General features: G+C 36.1%; 2 protein-coding genes across 2 annotated transcripts in view; one reads left to right on the top strand and one right to left on the bottom strand.

Moving 5' to 3' along the window:
• Positions 1 to 20,296, top strand: part of LOC126372733 (uncharacterized) — a 31,209-nt gene extending 10,913 nt beyond the window's left edge. Inside the window, exons 13-24 of the mRNA XM_050018602.1 lie at positions 2,539 to 2,618; positions 7,505 to 7,621; positions 8,327 to 8,363; positions 9,644 to 9,777; positions 11,927 to 12,097; positions 12,516 to 12,521; positions 13,256 to 13,510; positions 13,967 to 14,149; positions 14,560 to 14,698; positions 14,999 to 15,192; positions 15,782 to 15,922; positions 17,270 to 20,296. Coding sequence (XP_049874559.1) covers positions 2,539 to 2,618; positions 7,505 to 7,621; positions 8,327 to 8,363; positions 9,644 to 9,777; positions 11,927 to 12,097; positions 12,516 to 12,521; positions 13,256 to 13,510; positions 13,967 to 14,149; positions 14,560 to 14,698; positions 14,999 to 15,192; positions 15,782 to 15,922; positions 17,270 to 17,341 — 1,529 coding nt within the window. The 3' untranslated portion in view covers positions 17,342 to 20,296. The remainder of the gene's footprint in view (positions 1 to 2,538; positions 2,619 to 7,504; positions 7,622 to 8,326; positions 8,364 to 9,643; positions 9,778 to 11,926; positions 12,098 to 12,515; positions 12,522 to 13,255; positions 13,511 to 13,966; positions 14,150 to 14,559; positions 14,699 to 14,998; positions 15,193 to 15,781; positions 15,923 to 17,269) is intronic.
• Positions 20,297 to 24,756: 4,460 nt separating this feature from the next.
• LOC126372631 (ubiquitin-conjugating enzyme E2 N) lies at positions 24,757 to 26,158 on the bottom strand. Its single transcript, XM_050018462.1, has one exon. It carries the CDS (start codon positions 25,936 to 25,938, stop codon positions 25,483 to 25,485), a length of 456 nt encoding a protein of 151 aa, XP_049874419.1. The 5' UTR covers positions 25,939 to 26,158; the 3' UTR covers positions 24,757 to 25,482.

Raw genomic sequence — 26,158 nt, 5'->3', positions numbered from 1 at the left:
GGACAGGGTTGAGGAGAGGACGCGGTGGGTGCGCGCATGCGTTCTCGTCAGCTAGGTAAAGTTGCGTCAACAGATGGCGTTACTTCTGAAGTTTTTGTATTTTTTCCATTTGACAAGAGCTGCGGGTTCAAGTCCCGTCCGAAAAAGTTTACTTTGAACATTGTACGGTGACGAGAATTAATAATAATATGTAAACACTTTGGTACCATGTCACATTAACTTTTTTGACAAATTGAACTGTAAGTCTCATTAAATGTCAAATATGTTAGTGCGACAGAGTCCTAAAGTGGGAGTCTTAATTGCTCATGACTGTACAGCTAGAAAAGAAACACAAAGTGGTTTTCGGCGTTTATACGCATCTACCCACGCGTCACTATTTTAAGTCTTTGTAACTTTGTAGTTTTTATTGAGATACAAAATATATTCGCCAATAGTAAACTTTAATTATATAGGCTTTTTTTAATTTTAACAACAAAGCAATAGGCAAGAAAGCTTCATCGTTCAACAAATTACATAACGCTTTATTGAAACATAATCCTACATTTTGTTTTCGCCATAGTCGAGCAAATAGGGGCAAAATAGTACTTACTTAGTCCGAAACTCAGTAGTAGTTGTAACAAAAATAGAACAATACTGATAACTAATTTATTTATTTGCTCATTTCTATTTTTCGAATTCATTTTATTTATAGCCTGCTATACAACGACTCGTAAGTATACACACTTCACAAAGGTCTTTGATTATACTATTTTGGAGTCTAGCGTGATGCGTATGTCAACAGTACAGAAATATAGAACCAAGTGCGAAAGAGACGAAACAAGAAATATAGGTATTCCAAATTTAAAGAATTCCACCCTATAAAACGTCACATGATTACATTCAGAACAAATGAGGGACTTTTCAATCGCCGTTCCCCAGACACACGATAGATGGCGTTGTTCACTTTTAATAAAACGACGTACTTCAGTGGAAGCAAGCAACGAACCAACTTTTATTCAAAAATAACATATCATGGTCCATAGACAATGTATATAGTAGGTACACAGTTTATTTGATGTTACCATAGGAAACAATATAGTATATTTTAACAACTTTTAACGTGATAATTACTATTTTCTCATTGCTGGGGTACATAATTATTCAAAACTGTAATGTAATGGCAGAAACATATATAAAATATACATATACATGGGTTTGTAGCTATATATAATATAATTATTGCTGCTTGATATTTGGGTCACATTATGTATAAAATGACGTTGCTACCTATATTGCTTCGAAATAATAATGGGTGGAAGTTGTAATTATACCTTGGTGTAGTAAAAAGGGAAATCATTTATACCCAAAAACAAAGACATGAAATTAAGTAACAACGCCATCTACTGTGTTTTTGGGGAACGCCGATTGCTGAAATACAGTAAATCGCCTAGTGCGAAAGAGACTGTATATCCTTCCGAATACTTCCCGCTTTAGGACGGGAAATGAAAAAATATCGGCGCCCGAAGGACGTTATGTACCATCCTGACGACCCGGTTACTCTAGCCATAAAGGTGGCTAATTAGCTCGCGAAGGGAAATATACAGGGTGTTAGTGACATCGTAACGAAAACTTTGAGGGATGATTCAGGCCATGATTCTGAGTTGATATCAAGTGGAATTTTCCGTCGCAAAAGTATGGAACGAAAAATAATTTAAAAAAGGTCAAAAATTTTCATGACTTCTCCGACAGGAAATTCCACTTGATATCGTTTCAGAATCATGGTCTGAATCATTCCCTTCAGTATTCGTTACAGTGTTACTAACACCCATACCTACTTGTATGGCTACTGTATGTACTTGTATGGGGTGTAAGTGACATCGTAACGAATACTGAGAGGGATGATTCAGCTGATTATTCTGAGTTAATATCAAGTGGAATTTTCCATCGCAAAAGTATAGAATTGAAAATAATTAAGAAAAACTAAAAAAATAACATGAATTTTGCGACGGAAAATTCCACTTGATATTAACTCAGAATCATGGTCTGAATCATCCCTCTGAGTATTCGTTACGATGTCACTAACACCCTGTATATAATATGAACAAATCAAAATCAAATCAAATTCTTTATTTTTGAACACGGGTGTACAAAAAGAAGGTGAACGGAAGATGATTAGAAGATATTTAGAAGCCATCAAGCCCCTGTGCCCAAATGATTTTTACAATCGATAGAGTTTGGCTAAGTAAGGCATGGACAGACATAATATATTATAGTACAACGCCTAGTGCGAAAGAGACGACAGATATATCACTTTAATCATGCCATGTTTTATACGTGTACGTACAATTCTTATTTACACTTCCTTGTTTATATTTTCATATATAAATTTAAAAAAATATGTATATTCTGACAGCTGTCACTCCGCAACATGCTAGAGCATAAATAGTGTAAATACCTACTTTGTGACGTGTGTATTTAGATCTAAATTAATAAATCAGTTTATTTATTGTACTTGATTTGTGACTGTTTTGTATAGAGTTGAATGTGTTTTAATTTCAGATGAAGCAGACACGGACTTAGAGACTGATAGGCTGCTAGGCCAGCAAAGGACTGATGACCAAGGTTTCTTTGATGACAAGGTAAGTGTTAATCTAGTTGAGTTTTCGACGTTAGGGGTGGTATTAATAAACCAATTTCAGCTGAGACTACCCCAAGTCACTGTTTTTAAATAAAAACTGTCACATTGACATGATCTTGAGAGCAGTCTCAAAGCTGAGATTAGTTTATTAATACCACCCTAAGACTCCTTTCTCACTAGGACATTCAAAATGTGTACGGTCACGAGCATTAATATTTATACACTTTGGTACCATGTCACATTAACTTTTTTGACAAATTGAACTGTAAGTCTCACTAAATGTCAAATAGGTTGGTAAGTAAGGTCACGAGTCCTAATATATATACACTTTGAAACCATGTCACATTAACTATTTTGACAATTGCTAATTACTGTACAATACAATACAATATTATTTATTGTACAATCACACAAAAAAAGAACAGTATACAAGTAGGACAGATGACATACAATATAAAAATAATAAACGAGAAAAGAACCTAAAATATTGTTGGTCAAACAGAAAGCTCGGTAAGGTGTGGGTACATAGTTCATCTTGCGATAGATGTGCTTCTGACTACCCCATTTGGTATATAGCCGTGAGCTTATGTTATTACGTTAGATATTATTTTAAAATATTATCTCCTTCCTAATTCATTATTACCATAACAAAAGCTACAGTCTTAAACAAAACAAGTGTGTACAGTAGTTGAGTCATCTGATGACGCAATCATCAGCTGTGGCGGCGCGCGCGCCGTCCGCGGCTGTAGCCCGGCGTATGCGCAGCGACCTTGCTCTCTTATTATACGCGGACATAGATCAACTGGTCACGCGGAACTTGTTTTCTACTTATTTACGCGGTTGCTCTGTGAGGCTGTGAAGAATAGAATAGAACGACGCCAGAAACAAAAACAAAACACAAAACAATACCAAAAAAGCAAAAAGGACGTCCTGAAATAAAAGGGTCTCAACTCAAGTATGCTTGTATTCATTGATAACCTGATACTTTATGTATTTATATAATACTTTTTATTTTATTTTCATTTTGCTACGCCGAAAAAATAATAATTAATACTCTGATTTTATAAACAAGCGTGACAAGCATTATTAGATTCTAAAACCTGTTTAATTACTTGACTATAATAGACTTCCCCAGTAAGATTTTTCAATCGCATAATATACAACTCTGTGCTACTTACAATTCAATAGATATGCCGCTCTATTCAACAACGTTAATCTATGTGCAACCATCTGTTTACTCGCTTCAAATGTAAACCAGTGGCTACTCAGTACAAACACCACTGTCCGAACACGCGCATGTGCGCAATGATAACGTATCTGAACGCGCATATTATCGACGTCTTATTTATGCTCAGTAGCCCGTTATATTCATAACGATAACAGTGTTGAAATGATACAGAATTATATCGATTTTAATGTGTCGATTTTAGTACTTACCTATCAGCCGGCTTGTAGCGAATAATTTGAGTTTAGAATGTGTAAAATTGCGCGATTTCTAGTGAGAATATTTATAGTGTAACTCACGTGTGTACTTGTGAAATTTTACGATAATATTGTAACAGAACTTATGTTTAAACAGTTTTTAAAATGTTTTAAAAACTTGTTACTTCTTGGAAATATGACTATTGCCTAAGTACATGAATTTAGACTAAACATAGGCAGTGTAGTGAACATTTTTGAAAGAAAATGTGTCAATGAATGACTTAAGGTAAACAAATTTGTATAAAAACATGAGTGAGGAAGAAAAACAGCCGTGTTTAGAGACAGTGTATAACAGTGACATTGCGTGTCAGGAATGCAGTGAGGAAACGCATAATAAAACAAATGAGCTAAACAAGTCTACGAGTGAGTCAAGTCATCAAGTTTATAACGAAAATATAAACAATGATTCAAATAAAAATAGCTTCGAACTAAATAAAAATAGTATAAATAAGAATAGTAATTTAGAAAACAAAAGCGAAGAAACAAATCAACTAAAGAATATTGAAATAGAAAATAAATCACAAATTAAGGAAAGCAGTGACTCAAATACCGAAATAACTAATTCATTTAGCCAAAATTATGCAACTCATCAAGCGAAAAATGAGGAAATTGAGCCGAATAATAATGGTGAATTAAATAATGAGTCAGATAAGGAAATTGATGATAAAGATAGTGATTCAAAAGACGAAACTAGCAATCATGAATGTGAAAAGGAAACGGAAAGTGATAGTACGACAAATTCTACGGAAGAAAATCGTGAAAAAACTTGTAACAAAAAGGTCAGTCTTATGTGGTAGATACAATATACCTCCATGACATAATTTCAATTGCATTCAATTATTTATTCATATTGAATATTACACGTCAACAAGTATAATATTTCAATAATACACCATAATATTGTGATTATTTTAAATCTCTTAAGTCCTAATAGACTTTATCAACCAAATAGTGTTTTAATTTATTATGTGCACCTTTGATATGAGAAGTACAAAACTGAAGAGCAAATACTTTTAGACCCAATTCAGTGTCATTTATGTAAAAAATATATTATTTTTGTAAAGTAATTATAAAAAAACGATTTTAAAGATTTTAAAAAATACTCGCCTTTACCCATCATTGATACGGATTATCTAAGTTTATACTAAAGTTATAATCAGTTTTGAAACTTGTTTCATTTGCATCAAAATTCAAATTCATAATTCGAGGTCCCTACTTCAAATAATATATCACGTCCATTGTTTAACGTTTACGCGGATATTATCATAATTAGAACACATAATACCGGGTTCTTACCGCGTTAATCAGGGATATGAGACTCCTGATATTCTCATCATGGTACTTGTAACAGTGTTGGAATCGGGAGTCTCATATCCCTGATTAACGTGGTTAGAACCCGGCATTTTGTGTTTTAATTATGTATCACGTATCGTCCTTATCTGTAGTGTACCATGTTTTATGAGCATATGAATAATTGTAATTTGAACATCACATAAACTTTCTTGTACAAAGACCACAAGCCACCATCACGAACTTTCGCCCACAACGCTTCCATCAAAATTTAAACCGGGTTAACAAGGTTAATTACGGTGCAATTTAACTTCACGCAACCGTGGCGCGTTCCTCAGTTGTTTATATTCTCGGAACTGCAAGATTGTGGCAATCGTAAACGTAAAATGAATGTGAGAACAGCCAACAATGCACGTACCTACATTTCTTAAAAAAAGTTGCGTAAATGATAAAATCGCGCGTGTAATTCTTACTTAAGAAGTTCAGTCGTAAATTGACAGAATACGAGTACAACGTACAGACCTCTTAGTATTTTTGTGTGCGAATTTATGTCTAGTCAGTAATCATACAGTACATCAGTCATCAGTCAGTACGCTGCAGCCAGTCACATAATAATGGCCCCGAATCCTGCAGACGCAATTTCAGCAGAGTCATTTTCTTATCCCCTGAAAAGGAAAGGGACGGGAGATTGTCAACTGTTAATTATAAAATGACTGAATATCCCGGGCGAATTATATATAGTCCTCTCGCTGATATGCAACCCGTTTCATGTGTGCTGTCAACTTAATTCTGTCGGGTTATTGGCCAATATTTTCTTATCTATTTATTTTCTTATTATATATTAATATCTGCCTAAATTGACGTGTGTCTGTCGATTATCCGTCCCTTTGCTTTTCGGCGGATAAGAAAATTACAGATATAACTTTAGATGGTGTGGACCTCAATAGGAGTACCTACCAGCTACAGAGTTTCTCACTTATCGCTTTAATATATTCAAATAACTATTGTAAGTATGTTATACTAATATAAATCTCTTGACCCTTGTGAATGACGTAACATTCTTATCTCTAGTTTATAGGCAGGATTATCAAGCCGGAAGTACTTACATGCAGTTTCGTCCTGTTCGTTATTAGGAGATAACTGTAGTGTTTTTCCATTATTAAGTATGGTATTAATTAAATTCAATTTTAGCATTAGCATTGTAATAATAATAAGCCATCATCATTAATTTAAGAGCCACGCTCTTGTCAATGTAGCCTTTACCATGCTACTTTTTTAGGGAAAAATAGGGCAGTGGTTTCTCTCTTGTCTTCCGCCTCAAAACAATAAACAAAAGAAAACAAATAATAAGTAAAACATTCTTTTTTAGCATTGGCGTAAGTAGAAGTCAAATACTTTTTTGTGCAGATTTCTGTGGTTGAATGAAGAAAAACAATCACATACGAGTGACATTCATCCGAATTGGGTTTTTAATTCAAGATTTCGTTTTGGATGATAGACGCTAATTTTGCCTACACCATCTGGCAGTGTTGATATTGACTCGGAATCATGGTCTGGGTCATCCCCCTCAGTATTCGTTTCGATGTCACTAACAGTATAGTAAGTCCTCTAATGTATTTTTTTTTTATGTAATAAAGCCTTTACCAGCAGGCTCTGCACAGCAACTGCAGACCAATAGACCAAGAGAAAGCTATCTACGTAGATAGACGACGTTCTGCTATTGGTCAAAGTCGCGTCGCCCGCGGCGCGGGTGTCGTGCCGCAAGGGCTAATAATAATAATAAAATAATTTATTTCAGATTTAAAATCCATCCATTAAAATAGATACCACAAATTACAAATTAATCAATTTAAATTAAAAATCAATTAAATCATAATACATCTTTAAATATGATAATATGTGCTTCGGAAAGCACGTTAAACCGTTGGTCCCGGTTACTACTTACTGATGTAAGTAAGTAGTCGTTACATGAGCCATGTCAGGGGCCTTTGGCGGCTCAATAGTAAATCTGACACCAGGGTTGATGAGGTTGGTACTCCACCTCACAACCCACACGATAGAAGAAGAATAGCATTATTAGATGATAAAATAAAGGGTAATTACATTTGTTTGCAGGGATGGCGCAAACCGAAGTCCCGGACTGTGATGCCGGCGAATAGCGTGTCCAACTCGGCGCGCTCCCCGCACTCGCACGACGACAACCGCGACGAAGACAACGCGCACAATGGAAAGGTAAAATAACACGTTGATATCAAAAACAATAAAAGAAACATTCCTTATTTTATGATGCCAATGATGCTAATTTCTGCAGACGCCATCTAATTTTATTATAAGTTATACCTGTCATTTTCTTATCCGTTGAAGAAGAAAGGGACGGGTAATCGACAGGCATAAAATTTATAAAACACACGTCAATTTTAAGCAAAAATCGAAAACGACTGTCTAACAATTTTACATCGGCCAGTAACCCGACACAGTTAAGTAGACAGCACGTCAAACTAATTGCATACCAGCGAGATGCCTATTTTATTCGCCCGGGTTATTCATTAGTTTTAAAATTACCTTGTTGACGATCATCCGTCCCTTTCCTTTTCGGCGGATAAGAAAATGACGGGTATAACTTAAAATAAAATTAGGAGGTGTCTACAGGAATCAGGGCCAATATAATAATAGGATGCCAAACTAACACATAGAATAAGGAATAATACTCTAACAATCAAAAGACAAGACGTTTACAGAGAGAAAAATATAAGAAAACAAATCACAATTTTTCTACGTAGTTTGTTTAGGACATTACAGGCTGATCATCCGATTATCCGAAAGTAAGGTGATCCGTGCTTTTAAGGGTACTTTAAGCAGTCGGTCCCGGAGAGTTGCCGTTCTGTACGTAGTTATTCTTTATTCTATGACATAACGCAAAAATATTTACATTTACAGGACAAAGACGGAAAAAAGAAGAGCAAAAATAAAGAAGGTGAGTGCTAACATTAAACATCGTCTTTAGCTTTGTATATGTTGCAATAAGAGTTTGTAAATAATGTCTGTCTGTATTTAACGCTTTCCTTGGATGCAATTATATGGTGAGTTCACTTACTATCTCACGCTACTAGGAAAAACAATATAATTCACATCAAAAAACCGAAACAATACCGAATTTTTGAAATTTTAAATTTGGATTTGGAATTATTATTTGAACATTAAAAAATTAAAATATAATGCCCGCTGTAAAATAGCATTTATTTTTTATTCCTAATACTCATATTTAATATTTTTCTTAATATTCCTTGCGTGGAGTTTCGATTTTTTTATGTGAAATAGATTATGTTACTTTTAAACGTTCACGCTTGGCAATCGTGAGCAAATTGTTGCAAATAGCACACTTTTTTTACAACATTGGTGTCTCTTATTTCTGCGTTCAACAAAGACCTTATATCCATCTAATCTAGTCTGCATCCGATGATTCCAATCGAAGCAGATATCTTCTCTTTATATCTAGTTATAAATTAACTTAATTAGAAAATGAACTTATGTTAGAATTAGTTATAAAATAGCAGTTACCTACGAACGAATACGAATATGGATAAAGCCCACTCAATTAAATACCTGCTTAATTAAATTACTTTAGCGATAAGTAAGTAGGTACATACCTAAAAATATTTCCAGTTGTTTTCCTTTATTGCATTTTGCATTTTTTGTAGCGATTAGTAATGATTCCAAATAGATTATAATTCACTAAAAACGTTTCAAATCTATCATTGTAAAAAAATATTCGTTAACTTGCTTTTTTTTGTTTTTCTTTTGCCCATTTGAGGGTCAGGCTAAGATCATAAGACCATGCTGCCTTGTCTTCAGTACATCGTTAACTTGCTATTTTCCCGCCTATTTTTTTTTTATTTGTAACTATATAAATACAAGGTTTCACCTACAGCCTATTCCAAGTTACAGTTAATTTATTAAAAATAATAACTGTCACTATTCAACTTTTTTTCGCTTGTTTTGTGTTCGAATACACGCAGCATTTATTTTTTATTATTTTTATTTATATGTTTACTGTTACAAAACATTGTTACAAACATTATTGATATGAGGTCGTTAAATTCTGAAAGGGTTTGTCCCGACATCATACCCACAACACGTATTTATGTTGTATTGTACAACGAAAGACCGCCTGATCAAAACCTAATATAGCTAATACTACATAATTTGTTTCCACTACAAAACAAGGTACTAACTAATATCCATTATGTATTCCAGATGTTCGCTCAGTGCTCATCGAAGGCGTGTTATTCCGAGCGAGGTACCTCGGCTCTACGCAGCTGGCCTGCGAAGGTCAACCGACCAAAGCCACGAGGATGCTACAAGCCGAAGAAGCTGTCTCCAGAATCAAGGTATCCACGCACTTTTATTTAGTCGGGCTATAACAAATATTGTCATGGAGACATTAATTTTCATCAAAATTATTATAATTCATCAAACGATTAGTCGTTAATAGGCTCATGTTTAATATAATTGAATTATTTTTAAGTGATTATTTTTTATATTGAATTATTTATATTCTGAAATTCTGTCTTTAACAAGTTGAATTACCCAACTTCTGATACATGCATTCTCATATAAATAATCGAACACGTTGGAATATGGCAAATAAATGCCAACATTTGCTAGTGTGAATCGGTAAATGTAACATGTTGTATCTTTCGTAGATGTTTTTTGAAATAAGAGCATGAAATTACCTCTGTTTTCTCACTCTTTGTGTGCCTGTAGCACCCCTATTGGCCAACCTACTCTTCCTTCGTCAACCAATAGGAGATTGTGCTGCTACATGCACGCCTTCTATTGGTTACCTTACTTTGAACTTTTCAAACTGTCAACACTGCATTTTCTCTTTCAACTTAAGAAAAAGAGCGGGACAAAAACTTAAATTTTCACCTTTGCTATAGGCACCTTCACATTTTCTTCTCTTTCGATGCACGCAATACGCCCCTAATTTTCATACTGTTTAATTCTGCGTACGTAATTTCATGCTCATTAGGTTTAGTGTTTTGAGAATGCTAGTGGGTTATCCTCGTCCTATCCTGAACGAAACCTTGTTACATAGACATTAGAGTTGAGAGTGGATCTGAGACTGAGTCAGTCCTGACTTCCACGAACCTGCCCGCCAAACCGTTCTGCTCTTATTGACTTGGCACTAGAGTTATTTTTTCAGTGTGCTCCTCACCCCCGGCGAGCGTCGCCGAGGTAGGCCGGCTAGCCTCCTCGACTGTGTTCTGTCGCTTGCTATCCGCTTTACGCTATGCTTTGTACCACAAATATTTTAAACCTCTCGTAGGCTCCAATACTCAAGGTAAGCTCCATCGTGTGCGATTTTTGATCTTTTTCGTATTTGGCATGTTCATTCTTTAAGGTTTTAACGGGATTTCCATAATCGATCGATTAACAAGAATCTGTTAGGCGTTTACGAAGCCAACTTTATTTCTTAGACAGTCAAACGACTTTATAACAAGAGTTTTACGCATGATTGCTTCTTCGAGGTTCATGGCAACAGAGTAAGCGATTGAAATGTGTTAATATTCACATTTGAATTGTTTACTAATCAAATAAATAAAATCTATCTTTGCATAATCGTCCATACAAATCTAACATTGTGCTCCATTATACTTTATTAATACGTGTGCAGACTTGCATGCAAGCTTTAAAACGAGTACTTTGGAATGAGGACTTTTTTATAAACTTAGTAATATTATTTAAAACGAAACATAAACATTCATCATTCTCTTCAGAAAAAAAAACATATTTCCTTACACAATCGACTTTTCGAAAATCAAACTGGTCGATGACTAAAACAGAAATAAAAGACAAACAAAAAAGAAAGAAATAATTTGAAAAATAAAACTTGCGTTATTTGTCAAAAAAGCACTTCACTACGCACGATATAGCATGAGACATGACCCGATTCACACAGCGGCCCGCGTTCGCCACACTCGGCAGCTTGCTAAGCACAGAATCGCAGAATCGATGAATACTAACCAATCTGCTTCCATACTAACGGAGATGTCGCTCGCTTCTCACATATCATTGTTGAGTGTGTTGTATTCGAGGTTGTTTTGCTTGCTTTTGCGCGCGGAAATTCAATTGGAATTGGCTTTTTTCGGGGCATTTTTCTGATCTGAACATAAGGTATTTTAGCCACCCTATTATGGCGAAATTGTGCATGGGTTAAAAAAAAGAACTCTAGGAAAATATTCAAATCTAAGCATCTTATTACAATCATTACCAGACTTGCAGACTTGCTTACATTTAAAAATCTCTTGGAAAAATCATACTAACACCGAATACTCATCAATCCTCGGCTGAGAAAGGCCGTACATTTTAGCTTTTAAAATCATTACAAACAAAACATTACTAGTGCTGTTCAAATGATTCCGTTCCGAGACAATTTGAGAAAAAAAAAGAAAAAAAGTCGAATTAAAAACGTAAGCAAAACCCCAAATACGACACACGGATTGGTATGTGAGTGGCGTGCGTGTGTTCGAGGAGGCTAGCCGTCTGGGGCAATGGTGCGAAGGCCCATACTCCGGAGTGTACGCGGCCCCCGCCGCAGTCTTCCGCCTGGCCTTCCTTGGTTCCGTGGAGGTCGACGAAGACTCCCGCCGCAGGAAGAAGAGGCTCAAAAAGAATATGGTCGAAGAGGCCGTCACTAAGATCAAGGTGGTTTGGCAGGCAGCAAAATTTAGTCCTTATTTTTTTGATAGTTGCAAAATTTAGTTTTAATTTTCTGGTAGCTACAAATTAGGTCTTTTTTTGAAAATTATAATTAGTGAATTTCAGATCTGTTGGGAAGTAAACCCTAACGAAATCGTTATAGATTTTTAATCTTTTATAATTTGAATATCGGATATCTGGAGCGAACAAAATAATGGTTTTATTGTAATTTAGATTTAAATTTGACTCATCATCGATTAAAAACTATTTTTTATTGATGAATGCAAATTGTGGGTCATATAAATCCGTATTATGAAAAAGACGATTTTCGTCGATTTTCTAATTTATTGAGTGAAAATTTTATTCGAATAACTAAATTAATGTTGCTTTCTTTGTCTCATTTTGCTACTTTGGACATCATCAGGCTTTGGTAAGTTCCTCGTGTCATCTTTACAACCAGTAGATCATTGTCCGATGTTTTTGTGATCTTATTCGCTTGTTAAGGACTATTTTTGCATTCCCTATCATTGTAGTATTGAAAGACAACATTTTAAGCGTTGACCGACTAAACACTACTAACTACTTCACAAATCACTTCCTTCCTAACAATTTAATAAAAAGAAAAAGGCAAATAACCTTTTGTTATAAGTAATTGTGTGAAAGTATAATTATTTATTTTTTATATTGTACACGACTTATGCACCACATTTTAAACAATAATTGATTATTCTATTCTATAATAGGTACTATAGGTTCACAATTCACAATCAGCCATAGCCCTATTTGTATTGGGGTTAAAAATATCACTCCCAAGCTATTCACCTGAAAAGCAATATTGCTATTTGACATTTGAGCATATAATAAATAGTAAGTGCGCAATGTCGACAAAATGTCAAATAGCAATATTACTTTTCAGATGAATTGCTTCTATGTTGTTTTTAACCCCCATTTTCTATGCATACTTGATTAGGTGTTTAACTTCAAGACATTTTGTTTAGTTGGTCAATCATTTAAAATCTCCACGAACAAAAAGTATATATTCTTATAGGTATACTACTCGTACTGCCACCTAACTCAATATACTTAGTTAACACGGATTATTCTCATAGATTATATTTCATGAAATATAATTGGAATTTACTCCAACCCTCTCGTTGTCTACAGGCTCCTGAAGGCGAAAACCAGCCGAGCACAGAAGTGGACCTATTCATATCGACAGAGAAGATAATGGTTCTGAACACGGAATTGAAAGAAATCATGATGGATCACGCTCTAAGGACGATATCGTACATCGCAGATATTGGCGATCTTGTTGTACTGATGGCCAGGAGAAGGTTCGTCCCGCACGAGAACGATTCAGACCAGCCGAAGCTAAATCGGACGCCAAAGATGATCTGCCATGTATTTGAGAGCGAGGAGGTAAGTTTGGGTTTAGTTTTTGAAGAGATAGGGCTTTACAATTGGATCAATAGATAAATTAACATCGTTCAACAATCAAAAATCCTAGAGCGTGTTGATCAACTCTTTTGTCTTCTCCCTTAAGGTCTACGCCACATCAAAGCTGTTCATCTTAAAATGTAATTTTGCAATTTGACATTTGCGCATGTAACAGTTCGTGCGCAATATCAACAAATGTCGAATAGCAATATTGCTTTTTAGATTAATTGCTTCAATGTGGCCTTTTAACCCCTCAGTGCTCACGTCGCCTCACCAACCCTGATATCACAGTTATTATACCAAAAAAGCTTCTCGAGATAGATCTTAAACATTCACTCTTACCTTGTCACTTCAATCCATTACCTACATTCCTACTACCACTTATGAAGAAGAAGAGAGGAAGCAGAAGATTAATGAAACATCTTCATCCATCCACAGGCCCAATTCATAGCGCAGTCAATCGGCCAGGCGTTCCAAGTAGCGTACATGGAGTTCCTGAAGGCGAACGGCATTGAGGATCACAGCTTCGTGAAGGAGATGGACTATCAGGAGGTGCTCAATAGCCAGGAGATCTTCGGAGACGAGCTGCAGATGTTCGCCAAGAAGGAACTGCAGAAAGAGGTATAATTTTTTTACTGTGTTTATTAAGTACACTCAAAAATATCTTTATTCAGTAGGTTTGGCTACTTACACATTGAATCGACAATTTTTACGTATCGTCTGCCGCTGTCTCATAAGGAGAGACTGGAATTCCATTAGCTTGGACCCTGACACACTTCTCATGCTTCCTCCTCATTCATCGATCGTAAAACGTAGTGGATAACTATTCAATTATAGGCTTTTATCTATTTCTCTCTCTTACACTCACACACGCACGCACGCACGCACGCACGCACACACATACACACACACAGACACAGACATACACACACACACTCACATTCTGTCCTTGGTATTACTCCTATCTGATGGTGGAAGCCTTCTTCGTTTTCCGACAAAGTAGACACTTAAGTAAGTACCTTGCTCTCCAGGTGGTTGTTCCAAAGACAAAAGGCGAGATCCTAGGCGTGGTTGTGGTGGAGTCCGGATGGGGCTCCATGCTGCCCACTGTCGTCATCGCCAATCTCGCGCCGGCTGGGGCCGCTGCGCGCTGCGGCCAGCTTAATATAGGTATCAGAAACATTCATTATTATACGGACTTCGGTTTTTAAATTATTTTCAATTCCATACTTTTGCGACGGAAAGCTCCACTCTATATTAACTCAGAATCAGGAGCTGAATCGTCCCCCTGTACAGTGGGACTAACACCCTGTACCTCTACCAACACGCAGTGGAACAGCATGGTGGAGTATTCTCCATACCGCGGTTGATTGAGGGGAGGCCTGCGCCCAACACTAGGAAGTATATAGCCTGTTTAAGAGTATGTTATGCACCTGTTTAAAAACCTAATTGAGAGTATTTCCTCGACAGGAGATCAAATAATAGCCATCAACGGTGTCAGCTTGGTGGGTCTACCGCTGTCGACGTGCCAGACTTACATAAAGAACTCTAAGAACCAGACAGTGGTGAAACTTACGGTGGTACCCTGCGCGCCCGTCGTGGAGGTCAAGATAAAACGGCCGGACACTAAGTACCAGCTAGGCTTTAGTGTTCAAAACGGTGTGGTAAGTACATTATTATTGATTACACAACCTTGTCGCATTAACTTGTTTGTCAAATCCAAACGAAGTCTCTTTAAAATGTCAAATGCGTTAATGCGACCGGGTTCTAAACAGTCTTACATAATAGTGCTGATGACCGTATATTTCTAGTTTTCCATCATACATTACCGAATGTTGCCATTTTTTTTTGTGACAATGGCATTAACTTTGCCGGACAAATGGAAAGTCCTGAGGGCTCTCACTCAGTACAGCCATGAGCAATATATAATGTACCCACTTTAGGACTCTGTCGCACTAACATATTTGACATTTAGTGAGACTTACAGTTCAATTTGTCAAAAAAGTTTATGTGACATGGTACCAAAGTGTATACGTACATATTAATGCTCGTGACCGTACATATATTTAAGACAACATGCTAGAAGAAGTACCAGTCTTGAGATCGTGGCTACGTCCCTCACTCCATTTCCAGTGTCGATATAAATACTTTGATTTCTCATTTTATTCAAATATAAAGAAGTTTTTTTTTGGAACATTTTTTTTTTAATTATAAATGTAATGGGAATCTCTAAAGTTGAATTGTCCGTTTTAGATCTGCAGCCTGCTCCGCGGCGGCATCGCGGAGCGCGGCGGCGTGCGCGTGGGCCACCGCATCATCGAGATCAACTCCCAAAGCGTCGTCGCAGTACCTCACGAACGGATCGTTAATTTACTAGCTACGTCTGTTGGGGAGGTTCGTATTACTGTACTCAGTTTAATAACTGCAGCTTAATTAATTTGACAGCAGCATAGATTAGGCTGAATTTCCAACTAGCCAAATCAGTTACATTTTACTAAACGTCTTTTTTTTTGACGTGACTTATTGTAGATTTGCCGCAGATGGCACTACTTGGCCGGAAAACTAAACGTCAAAACACGACATTACTATGGAATTTGCACGAAAAAGCACCCTGTGACGTCATAGAAAAACGTGGTAAAATGTCGGACATTTTCTTAATTACAATTCATAAATGTTTTTCGTCAGTTTTAGATCTGTATTTATTTAGTAATCAGAATTTCGTAATTTATCTTTTACCTAGGATACCACCCAATTATATGTAGACTATCTCTGTATACTATATATACAGACATAGAATAAAAAATAATAATACGTATAGAACGGACACTCTGCCCTGTACCAATTCGTATTGGTGACGAGCTAGATTAACTTCTGGGTCTCACTTTAAGCCGCTAGGAGTAAGGGGGAGCGCACGCGAATTTTCTGTCTCGCTCGCGGCACACGGTAACAGTGATATTTTTATATGTAGTGTCCGAGATGTGATTAATGGCACGAAACGGACCTGCCCGAAGCGTGATCAAGGATTCGCGATTTCAACATATACAGGGTGTTAGCGACATCGTAGCGAATACTCAGGGGGATGATTCAGACATGGTTCTGAATTAACATCAAGTGGAATTTTTCGTCAAAAAAAAAAAAAAATCAGCTGAATCGTCCCCCTCAGTATTCGTTACGATGTCACGTACACCCCGCACAAGTACATACGGTAGCCATACAACTGAAAAATTATTTTCAGTTCCATACTTTTGCGACGGAAAATTCCACTTGATATCAACTCAGAATCAGTTTATAAATAGGTATTCTTTCTTTTCTTTCTTTTTTTATATAGATAAGTGTTTTTGTAATATTTTTTAGTAGTTATTATTGTATATCACAACATGACTAAATGTGCTGAGCGCTATAAGCTTTAGGTACTTCCATCGATATACTTACCACATTTATGACAATAAATTTAATTTCATTTCAATCATAGCCTCAATCACCCCTCAACGTTTTCGTTACAATGTCACTAACACCCTGTATTACAACTTATTTTCTATAACATTTTGGATATTTTGGTAAATACTTAAATATATTTATTATTAGAGCTGAGATTAAAGGTTACCATTTCGTACCATCATAAAAATCTGAATAATAATGTACCTATTAAAATGGCAAATAAAAGATCATAATATTATGTTTTATTGTTATCTCATTGTTTTAAGAATATTTGAAAATCAAGAATCACTTGTTTATCCACAGATCCTGATGAAGACGATGCCAACGTCGATGTTCCGACTGTTAACGGGGCAGGAGAACCCTGTGTTCATATAAGCGCGCCCGCGCAACTACAAGTGCCTGCTTACCGTACCACGCGCCCACACTGTTGCTGCCTATCCTCGCTCACTGGTGGCAGAATCGTAACTTACCGTTGATTAAATGCATTACCATATCTTACCATTTCCGATTCAACGGCATAATCATATCTTAACATTGCCGATTAAATAAAAAACGCAATAAATTGGCATAATAAACCTTGTCTTCACCTGTTCAATATAAAAAGTAAAAGTTCGTATGTTTTATTAGCAGATTTACGGCTTCGGATAAACGTCTTTTTAGAACGTTGCTGATGATATTCATTATTTTATGATTATTGATGAAGCAGAATTTAGTTTAAAAACATCAGGATACTAAGAATATGCCAATCGCCGAATTATGATTATGGTTTTGCACTTCAAAATAAGGAAAAAACCTTTATCACGCCATTACTTGCCCATCATAATTGAACTCATGTAAAAAAAAGAGTAATAATTTGACTCATATTATATTTTGAAACGTAAAAGCGAGGTTAGGATTCAACATGTAGCTTAGCTGTCGAACAATACTCAAAATCACTCCACGATGAACTATGTAATGTGATGTCTAAGTTTGATAATGCTTACAATGCTTATGTGGTTATATAAGGTAGAATATAAGTTGTATATCTCTCTAAAGTCGCGCGTTGTACTTGGTACCAATAAACCTTTAATTTACAATGACCTGAATGACCGCTAGTTAGAACTTTCAAAAATAATTCCATTTGATAAAAAAAATATCGACTTTTTTCTTAGATGTGTTTTACGGCTCATGATAGCGAGACTTTTGAGCCAAACACTCAACGGAATAGAAAAAAAAAACAAAAAGGAATCTAGTCATTGGCAAATCTATGAAATTATAACGTTTTTTTAATTACGTAAGGTTGTGGTGGTAGTAGGTACAACGTGTTGACAAAGTCTTTGATTGTCATGACAATGTGTAACGAGTATTTTATTATAATTACGATTGTACGATTATTCCTACAAATCGATATCGAGCCACTCATATCCGCTTTTGTAATGTTATGTATAAATCATTTTCAATTTTAATGAAAATATCAGTCAGTATAAATATTTTTTTAAAGTTTAGCAGGATTTTTATCAACGTATGAATCTTTTTAAACCTAAATGAAGATGGGAAGAGCTTTTGTGGCCGTAGCGTCGCGCGATAGACAAAAATGTACCAACTCTTATCGGGCAAACGATAAACCAATTCCATTGGCTCATTTGTCGCGAGCGATATGCAGACAGAATGCTACAGGGCTGTAGGTATTCTCTAAACAAATATTTTTAATCTCAACACAATCATTCCATATTTATTTTGTGATTAATGTATCTGGTCTATGAAGTTGTTAAGTTTGTTTTGTACCTAATTTTATAAAATCGTTTAATTTAGCATCCATCTGCACCATAGTTCAAACTGATCGAAACTTCAGCCATTCGGTTTGTATAATGTATAGCTTAGATAGAAAATATAGATTTTGAAATGGTTCGTCTTACAACTAGTAAATGCAAATATTTAAAGACATTCTCTGTGTTGACAATTGTATGTTTAAGAGAAATAAAAATTCTTAAGAATGGCCATAAAGAGTTATATTTGAATTTACCAATTGTAAGTTTTTAAATTGTAGAAGTCATGTATCAGAATTTTAAGCTAACACCTCGTGGTCGAGGGACAAATGTCGACCGCTGATAGATACCGTAACATATTGAAATATAAAGAATTGATTAGTGGATATTATAAAAGCATTATTTCGTGTAGCATTTCAAAAGATATATCATATTTTGTAAATTTTATAGTGTCGCTATAGCATACTATGTAACCTACGGTATATGTATGTCCTACGTAATACTAGCTAAGCTTAGCGCTCTGAGGACGAGTTTTCGCGGGTAGATCTCAAAATTACCGGTCAAAGTATATATTTCCTACCTTTCCTGTAGCCTTGTGATCTTCGTTGAATAAATTGTTCGTGTTATCGTCACTAAGTAAGAAAACAGTGATTTTGAAAACTACCCGCACATTATTTATGTATAAAATAAATTGACGTGATCGTCTGTACACCGTTCTAACCCACTGATCTAATCTGCTTCTATTTAATCCTGTCTATGCTTTCAAATGTGTACTATCCCCTTTACCAATACCCTTTTCCAAAAAGTTCTGAACTTCCTTTGCTGTGTAGTCAGTGTCCATTATAGAAACAGTTCTGTTCTATTTTGTATTAGCAAGAAAAAGTCCTAACTTTGGCCGTGGCTGGTTACCACCATCCAGACAAAGCAGTGACGGAACTCGTGTTCCGGCTTCATGTCTGGAGAAGCTGCTAGAGAAGAGAGGTCCGGGCAGTTGTATGCTTATGCCGGTCACAGTGCTAATTTTTACTCAAAACTTGAGTCCATAGGCACTAGGTAAGTGCGAACCATACACCTTAGGCCGCATCTTCACCCTATTTGTAATAGAAAAAAGTTTTTATTGTGATAAAGTAACTTTGAAAAGGTAATTATACTTTTTGTACTTAGTTTTCTTTCGTAATGTAACCCCAACCAATTGAAGCTATAAGAAGTACGGGAAATCGTCGATTTTACGATGAATCTGCATTCAACGCCATCTAGTATAATCTATAGGTACTAAATTAAAACAATTCGATCGTACGTTACAATTTGAATTTTTAAATATTTTTTATGGACGCTGGCTATACCGATCAATATCCTCCAACCTGTACTAGTATATATAGGTATACAGTCTGATGTAATTTTATATTGCTAGCTGTTGTGAATAAGATTTATTTACATTGTGAAACACAGATAATAAATAGTCTTTTATTGTGAAAACTGGTATATGGTAGGTACACTGTAACATGTGAAATAACTATTGTTGTTCTCATTTCTAAGAGTATTATTCTAGTCTGCATTAAAGTTAAGAATAAACTGAACAAACTGATGTGTTGTCGTTTTATTCTGAGTGTCATAATTATAGGACATTCACTTTTGCGTTAATCCATTTTTGTTTTAGGTCTTCGAAACTTGACGTGGGCGTTCACCGATTAGTAACTCTATTTTGTATGACGCTGTTTCACCCACGCTCATAGATTGTACACCCCGTCAAACATCGTCTTGTCTTGCTTTGATTCTACAAATATTCTCAGAAATTTTGTAAATCCTAACATAGGAAATCGTAATCTGGCCCCTGTGATACAAGCTGAGCTTAGTGCAGGGACCGCCACATATCTAGCTAGAGCAATTGGTCATATTATAGTTGTCTGTATTTTTTTATAAATGTAAAATTGTAAGTATGTTCAATAAAGATTATTATTATTATTAAAATTATTTAATAAATCAAATTAACACGTTCACTGAAAATTAGACATCGACCCCTCACATGCAATGTTATTTTTCGATAAACACATTGTTATGTACATAGATTTGCCTCACAAATGGGACAGGCACGTATGAGTTTCAAATGTATTGCCTCATATGTAGTTCAGTAACCGTATTATAGAGTTAATAAAATATTCTCATAATTTTTCCCTTCCAGTAGCCGTAGCGTGACACATAGTTAAGCTAACTATTGCCTACATAGCCCCTTTACCGCGTCGCGAGCGAGAAAACTAAATGTCGTACTACTTTTTACCTCCAGTTGAAATGACAGGGAAAAAAACAAAGCAGGTACTTACCTATGTAACGCGTAAGAAAGTTGGGGCGCTGCCCGGATGGTATGTTTTTTGCCTGGCGGTCTTTTTCTTCTATTGTCGCGGACAAATTGTCCAGCATACCAAGGCGCTGGTCTATACAATACGTCCGATAATTATTGTTATTCGTTTTCAACGAATTATTACCAGTAGGCTAAGGCCGGCCGCCGAGGTGACAACTAGGAATTTTGCTATTGTCCACTCAGACCAGTATGGAGTATATCTTCTCTATTTTCTATTACTTACATAAAACTGTATCTAAGCGAACCCTTTTGGAACAACTTACCACGTATTTTATTATATAACATAGTATCCCTTTTAAATCTAACCTAACTCTCTTTTTATCTAAATAAACACTACTTATCGAAAAAAGGGTTAGGTTACAGCAAAAAAGAGATAGATAAAAATCCCCAAAAAAGGGTTTTATTCTGTCAAAAACGTGCTGTGATTGATCATAAATTACCTCCTTTTTTGGAGTCGGTTAAAAAAGGTTTGGCTTTTTCTTTTTCTCGTAACCCTACTGCCCAAGATAGAGATATTGTTCTGAGCTTAGCATATATTAATTTAAATTAAATAAAAAAGGGTTAGGTTGGATAAAAAAGGGTACGGTTGGATTAAAAAAAAAGGTTTAGGTTAGATTTAAAAAAGGGTTAGGTTAGATTTAAAAAGGGTTAGGTTAGATTTAAAAAGGGTTAGGTTAGATTTAAAAAGGGTTAGGTTAGATTTAAAAAGGGTTAGGTTAGATTTAAAAAGGGTTAGGTTAGATTTAAAAAGGGTTAGGTTAGATTTAAAAAGGGTTAGGTTAGATTTAAAAAAGGGTTAGGTTAGATTTAAAAAAGGGTTAGGTTAGATTTAAAAAAGGGTTAGGTTAGATTTAAAAAAGGGTTAGGTTAGATTTATAAAAGGGTTAGGTTAGATTTAAAAAGGGTTAGGTTATATTTAAAAAAGGGTATAGTTAGATTTAAAAAGGGTTAGGTTAGATAAAAAAGGGTAGGCCAAATAAAAAAAAAGGGTCAGGTTAGATAAAAATAGCGGTTTGTACAGTACTTTTTGTATGATGCTCGAAAAAAGAGAGCCCTGATGACTAGCGTTAGGGGAGACTAAGGATAATACTTTTCTTTCGTATAACCGTAGGTATTTATTTCGTCGATAAATATTATCCACTACTAATAAGCTATTATCTAGTTCCACACGTTGGACGAGTGGTAGGTGTTGTGGCCACGACGTTTGGAGTGTGACTGGACTAATGTCGGTTGTACACCCGCGGCGAGGGACCCCGAAGCACCTCGCGTTCTCTCAACAAGACACAATTTCAAGGGCCGTAGTTATTAACCATCATTAAGTAGGTACCTACTTAACTATTTATTATTTTTCCAGCGGTGAACGATTGCTTAACTTAATCTTCAAGTTGTATTGATGAGATGAACAGTCTGTGGGAAATATTTAAGGAGCAATAGATAAAAATAACTGAAGTTGACCACTTAACACAGAATGCCCAGGTTTTACAAATATATAATATAAACCAAAAATGTCAAGAAAACAGTATACATTTATGTTTTACTTACTTCACTTTGCTGTATTTGAAGCTTTGAATTATCTTGATTAACAGAAGTTATTGTCAAAGAGGTACCTATTACGATCAGAGATGACTGCAATTTTCAAACAAATGGATGCTTCCTGGCTGCATCACATAATAACAGTAGTTGTTAAATTAAGTTTTTTTCAGGCAGATTACCTTACAATACTATAAGAAAAATTGTAGACGGGGAGTCGCCTGTGCACTGCATTTTTTCTGATTTTTTTTGCGGGAGGTAAGGTATGGATGTACAACACACATCTACTCATTGCCGCACACTCAAATAACCCACGTAAACACATTATAAACGTACTTTATATATTGATTTTGACTTGGTTTATGACGAAACACGAACCAATCGTTCGTGTATTTGGGAAAAGCGGAAGAGGTGCGCTTGGCAACCCTAATCTATTATAACTCTTGAGAGACTAGCTCAGATGTTTCCATTGAACAACAAACCGAAATTGAGAGTCAGAAGTGCAAACACTGAAAGTGAAACACTTGTAGATTCAATCCTAATAAGTGAAGTAGAAGAATTAATAAGTGATTTAAAATTTTAGTAGGTACCTATATTACAATTAGTCATAGCTCAATTATTATTGTTCATTACTAATAATCATTGCCAACAGATGTGTTTTCCTCATCCACATAGTCTAAAAAATCTAAAAATGTCTGTGGTTTGAAGCCCATTACCACAGAACAAGGACTACCTACGTTTATAACAGCAACTTTCCGCTCCCCACCAGCGTCTGAGCTAAGTTTACCTCACCCCCTCTCAGTCATAGTTTTAGTCTTGAATCGTGAAGGCTACGCGCGGACCGATGTTTTTATTTTTTATGTTTACTATATATGTTTGAATTTTGAATTTGGATACCTACTACCTACCTCCTAAAATGTAGTAGGTAGATCATGATAAGAATGACATATCATCGTCTCTTGTATTAAGCTGTATACCGTTAATGCAAGAGACATAGGTATCTATCATCTCTATCTCACTAGGCTATGTACTATATCTCTGTCCTGCTGTCATTCTAACCGTGATGTTACGAGGTATAATACCTACCTATTGTAATGGGGCTGGTATCCTAAGATAGGAAACCTACCTATGGTGAATTGTACAGTGACAATTAGTAACAGACAAGTTATCATTTCACAACAGTTATCAGTAGCCTGAGGTGATAAACAACAAAGGGACGCAGGTTGGGCGGAATCATAATTTACAAGAAACAAACATACTCATGGTATTATAGTCCTAGAACCGCAAAGTAGTTAATACCATACCATCCTAGATAAACCTACAAAACGTCACGTCGAAAAAGAATGTCCTGTATCTGGATATGACGAACTTACTATCATATTGTTCTATTCTAACAGAATTCTAGGTGAGGTATGGGTAGATAGGTACTTAGATCATCTTGCGATCGATGTACCTCTGTCTACCTCAATTGGGATATATTTGTGAGCTAATATGTTTCTATATGGATATGATGAACCATATTTACAGTAACAGGTTAGCATTGTTTTTTGTAATTTATTGTATTCATTACAAGATCATTGTTATCAGAACTTTAATTGTAGGTAATTGCATTATAAAATCAAGATAAGAAATAGGTATATACCTAACCTATACTAAATTAATTAAGACTGATATAAAACAATTTATTTATGTACTATTCATCACGCCCATATGTAAACAAGGGCACTACACTATTGCCCTTCACAACAATCTCAGATCAATTGTTATCAGATAACTAGGTCATTGATTCCAAATGCTATAGTTGTGAAAACAAAGAAATTTATTCTATGTAAACAAATTGAGATATAAAAAGCCCATAAGCTAAATTCATTATGTGCAAGAACCTAAGTTACTCTTCACAGTTTTATCCACCTCAGTTATACCCACAGAGTCAGTCGATTTTAATTTGTTCAGAAATAATTACAGACATTGCAAATCAACCTATAACTATTAGGAGATCTATCTTATTGATTGCAAATAGGTACTTGATAAACACAAACAATCTTAACACTACAAGGTCCTAGCTACTGCAGTCAAACGTAACCTAACTACTCGGAACTGAATACACCTATATGTTTGACTCAACATGTACATTCAAATTATTATAAATAAAATATTGGTCAGCTTTTGTATATTATGTATTTTGAAGTTGCTCACAAAGCCAAATTAAATTTACATAAATACAATTTAATGATAACTTTTTATACAAGATGTAAATAGTACACAAAAGATTCACAGTGAAATTATGTTGATGCAGCTTAACAGTGAAAATTAAAATACCTAAAATGCTTCCACTTTCTAGTACAAAAATTAAATTAACATTCAGTATCACTAGAGATCAGTTAACTGATATTTAAGCATATTTGCACTCAAGAGCGGGTGTTCCATGACGTTTACAAAGACATTTACTTTGTGACAGTATTATTCCGCTATTCATGTATAAAATTAACCAAATTTGTAACCATGAAATATATACATTTAAGTCTCCAGGTAAATTTTATTTGCTATTAATGATAGTAAAAAAATATGCGTACCTAATATCATAACGAAGCTACATGTGAACGGGTAAACAATGATCTGTAGTGCGGCCAGAGGCCAGCGGCCTGCTCCGGCGGCGGCCGTGGCGCTCCGGCGCAGCGGGCGCGGCGGCGCGGCCGTGTACGAGCCCTCGGTCGCGCCGCCCACACCCCCTGATATAAATTTATCCACAATAGTCTCTCCACAAGTTACTCGGTCTAGGATGTGTAACATAACTTGCACTCTTAATGATATATCTGTTGTTCGCGCCCTGGGCGGGAGCGCGGGACAGGCACTGGGGGCGCGGGGCGCGGGTCGCCGGTGGCCACTCAGTTGTCCATGGCGTATCTCCGCGTCCACTCCTTCGCGTTCCGGATCGCCTCGCTCTCGTTCACCTTCCACAGCTCGGCCACGTCGTTGGCCAGCGGATCGTCTGGGTTCGGCGCCGACAGCAGCGCCTGGATCGACAGCAGCACCGTGCGGATCTGCAGCGCTGGACTCCACTTATCTTTCAATATGTCCAAGCATATACGGCCCAGCCGATCTATGTTCGGATGGTATATTTTCGTTATAAACCTAACCTTAGGCGCTGACATGGGATAGTCCTCCGGTAGAAATAACTCTAATTTGAAGAGGCCCCCCTCGAAGGGCGAGTCCTCGGGACCGGTGACGATAACGTGAAAATAGCGAGCGTTGGTCTCGCTGGGCACCGCGCTGATTCCTGGCACTGGTTCCTGCATCAGTCGCTGTGTCTCTTTGATTATTCTACGTGGTAGGGCTGCCATTTTATATATGCGGTCTAGCGCAATTTGTCAAATGAGAGCAACTAATCATATAATTGTATAAAATATCTAATTGTCTTTTCACTGCACGTGTTTCCGACGATTTCTGAGGCACGTCTTCTGGGTTAGCGGATTATAACAGCATTTTTCCCATGATAAACGCTGAAAACGCGACTACAAAAGCGAAGGGACTTCAATTTTTTAATACCACAGACAATATAGA

This window comes from Pectinophora gossypiella, chromosome 2, assembly GCF_024362695.1.
Source record: "Pectinophora gossypiella chromosome 2, ilPecGoss1.1, whole genome shotgun sequence".
Classification (NCBI taxonomy): Eukaryota; Metazoa; Arthropoda; class Insecta; order Lepidoptera; family Gelechiidae; genus Pectinophora; species Pectinophora gossypiella.
Note: the sequence above shows the minus strand (reverse complement) of the source record. Positions and strands in the feature narration are given on the sequence as shown.